Here is a 2111-nt window from a genome sequence, read left to right on the forward strand (position 1 = left end):
CCTGTAGCGTGTTTCGCTCGACGAGCGCTCACTGCCTTAAGACTACAGCAATATTCCTAAAAATAAATGGTTTTTTTTTCTATAATAAACGGGACAGTAAAAATGTCACAGCCCAAGGCAGTCGGGACAAACTTCCTTTTCCTTCCCTTGCTCGCTTCAAAAGCGGAAGTGGCGTCATCTCCCATGCAAGCGCAGCCAGACGGAGAGCGTGCGCTGCATGTTTGAGAGCCTGTTAGCTTTGTTTCTTTCCCCCCTCTCTCTCTCCGCACAACAACAAACAAACAAAACACAAAAAGTTGTATGATTGTAAACTAAACGAGAAATAAACGCACGCTTGCACCAAGGTGACACCTGAGAGTTTTGGGTCCAGTCCAGGCGTGTGGACGGAAGAGGAAACCTCCAGCTGGAGACAAAAGACAAAGCCAGACACCGAGTCACATTGTCTGAAGTGGACTCCGAGCCAGTTCGGTCACTAACTCTGAAGTGTACCCGCAGTGAAAGTCACCTTCTTACAGCCTACAAAACACACCATTAGACCTGCTCTCTCACTAAAACACGCCTTTTGTCCACAACAGCTCCACCCTAACCGTTTTAAAAAACACGAGCTACAATTAAAACACGCTCAGAATAATAACAATTAAAACCACCACACTGAAACGCTCTAATACTAATTATTTAATATTTAATGAGTCCAACCTTGTACACTTGTCCATAGGTGCCATTTCCGACCACTTCCACTAATTCGAAGATTCCAGCAGGGTCCTTGAGGAGAAAACAAACAAACAAACAAACAAACAAACAACACAATGTAAACTGTGGAAACATTATTATTATTATTGTTGTTATTAAGTGAGACTGAAATAAAAGGAGAAAAGCAGCTGTTGCGCTTCATTTCCAAAAACACACAAACAAGCTAAGGGTTTTCAAACAAAGGAAAAAAGAGAGCGAGAGAGAGCGAGAGAGAGATGAACTCTGAGACTGAAAATAAAGCTTTCTACGGTGTGTGCTCAGTGTAGTTTACACAGGAAGGAAAGAAACATGAAGTGTTCCGAGCTTTAAAGGAGTTTAAAGTGGCTGTATGGACACTGAATACTCACCCGCAACGACGACAGGTCGATATCGACTAGACTTTTAGCCGGAGAGTCGTTCGCCATCTTCTCAAGAATATAAACACAATGTCTGGTCTTCACTCTGAAGCGATCCCGTGGCTGCACGCGGTCTTTTCTGATCAAAATATGACTGCCACGAGGAAGCAAACGGCTGATTCCGGTGCCGTTTAGGTGAGAAACACACACGGTTACTCCATGTTGAGGTGGCAGAGCGATTGTGCATGAAAGAAACAAACACACACACAGGAAGCCGGTCCGCTGATTCACACCGAGGGAAGGGCAGGGCTTAGTCAAGACAACGCGACCGGGAACTGCGCGAATTACTCACAAAAGAGTCACAGGTTTTACCTAAGATTAAAACATCGAATCAAATATAAGTGTAAAACAATCATTTCACTCAAAAATATATATATAGTCACGAGAGTGGCGCTCGCGCTCTGAGACGCGCGCACGTGCGTTCTGGGTAATCAGCGCAGGGTGGTCGAAATTAAAGGGCGTGGCCAAAGAAAACAATCGGATTACAGTTGAGCTACAGTGTGCTAATAAATCACTCAGTCTGACAGATCCGCCTGTTTAACTCACTGGTACATTCGTGATGGCCGCTGGCTCGGCTCCAGGCTTGCATTGTGTACCGTGTTAGAAATGTAGAATTAACGACAGAGATTATAATTATATCGAGTCCTGGAGGAAGAGTAAAAAAAGATTGGCCATGACGTCATAGATACTCCACATAATTGAAGTCTAATCGTAACAGCGAGAAGCATATCGTGGTTGATATGATGATTTGTGTAAGGAGACGTTTGTTTGACGTTGACGGAAGGAGTCTCCAGTGCTAGCAGTCGGAACGTTTTAAGCCGTACTCCTCTAAGCATGTTCTCCTCATGCTACAGGGGTTTCCTCCGGGTACTCCGGTTTCCTCTGGGTACTCCGGTTCTCTCCGGGTACTCTGGTTTCCTCCCCCAGTCCAAAAGACATGCGTTGTAGGCTGATTGGCATTTCCCA

The 2111-nt window shown here is 45.0% G+C and overlaps 1 protein-coding gene across 6 annotated transcripts in view; it reads right to left on the reverse strand.

Moving 5' to 3' along the window:
• LOC128601718 (mitogen-activated protein kinase kinase kinase kinase 4-like) overlaps positions 1–1583 on the reverse strand; it is a 61336-nt gene extending 59753 nt beyond the window's left edge. For 3 of the 6 annotated variants that reach the window (XM_053615038.1, XM_053615036.1, XM_053615035.1), the window contains exons 1-2: positions 1098–1583; positions 697–762 (exon numbers count right to left, since the gene is read on the reverse strand). In XM_053615038.1, coding sequence (XP_053471013.1) covers positions 697–762; positions 1098–1154 — 123 coding nt within the window. In that variant the 5' untranslated portion in view covers positions 1155–1583. The remainder of the gene's footprint in view (positions 1–696; positions 763–1097) is intronic. The other 3 variants (XM_053615041.1, XM_053615037.1, XM_053615040.1) reach the window with 2 other exon arrangements.
• Positions 1584–2111: the final 528 nt, after the last annotated feature.

This window comes from Ictalurus furcatus, chromosome 26 (assembly GCF_023375685.1).
Source record: "Ictalurus furcatus strain D&B chromosome 26, Billie_1.0, whole genome shotgun sequence".
NCBI classification, from domain to species: Eukaryota; Metazoa; Chordata; class Actinopteri; order Siluriformes; family Ictaluridae; genus Ictalurus; species Ictalurus furcatus.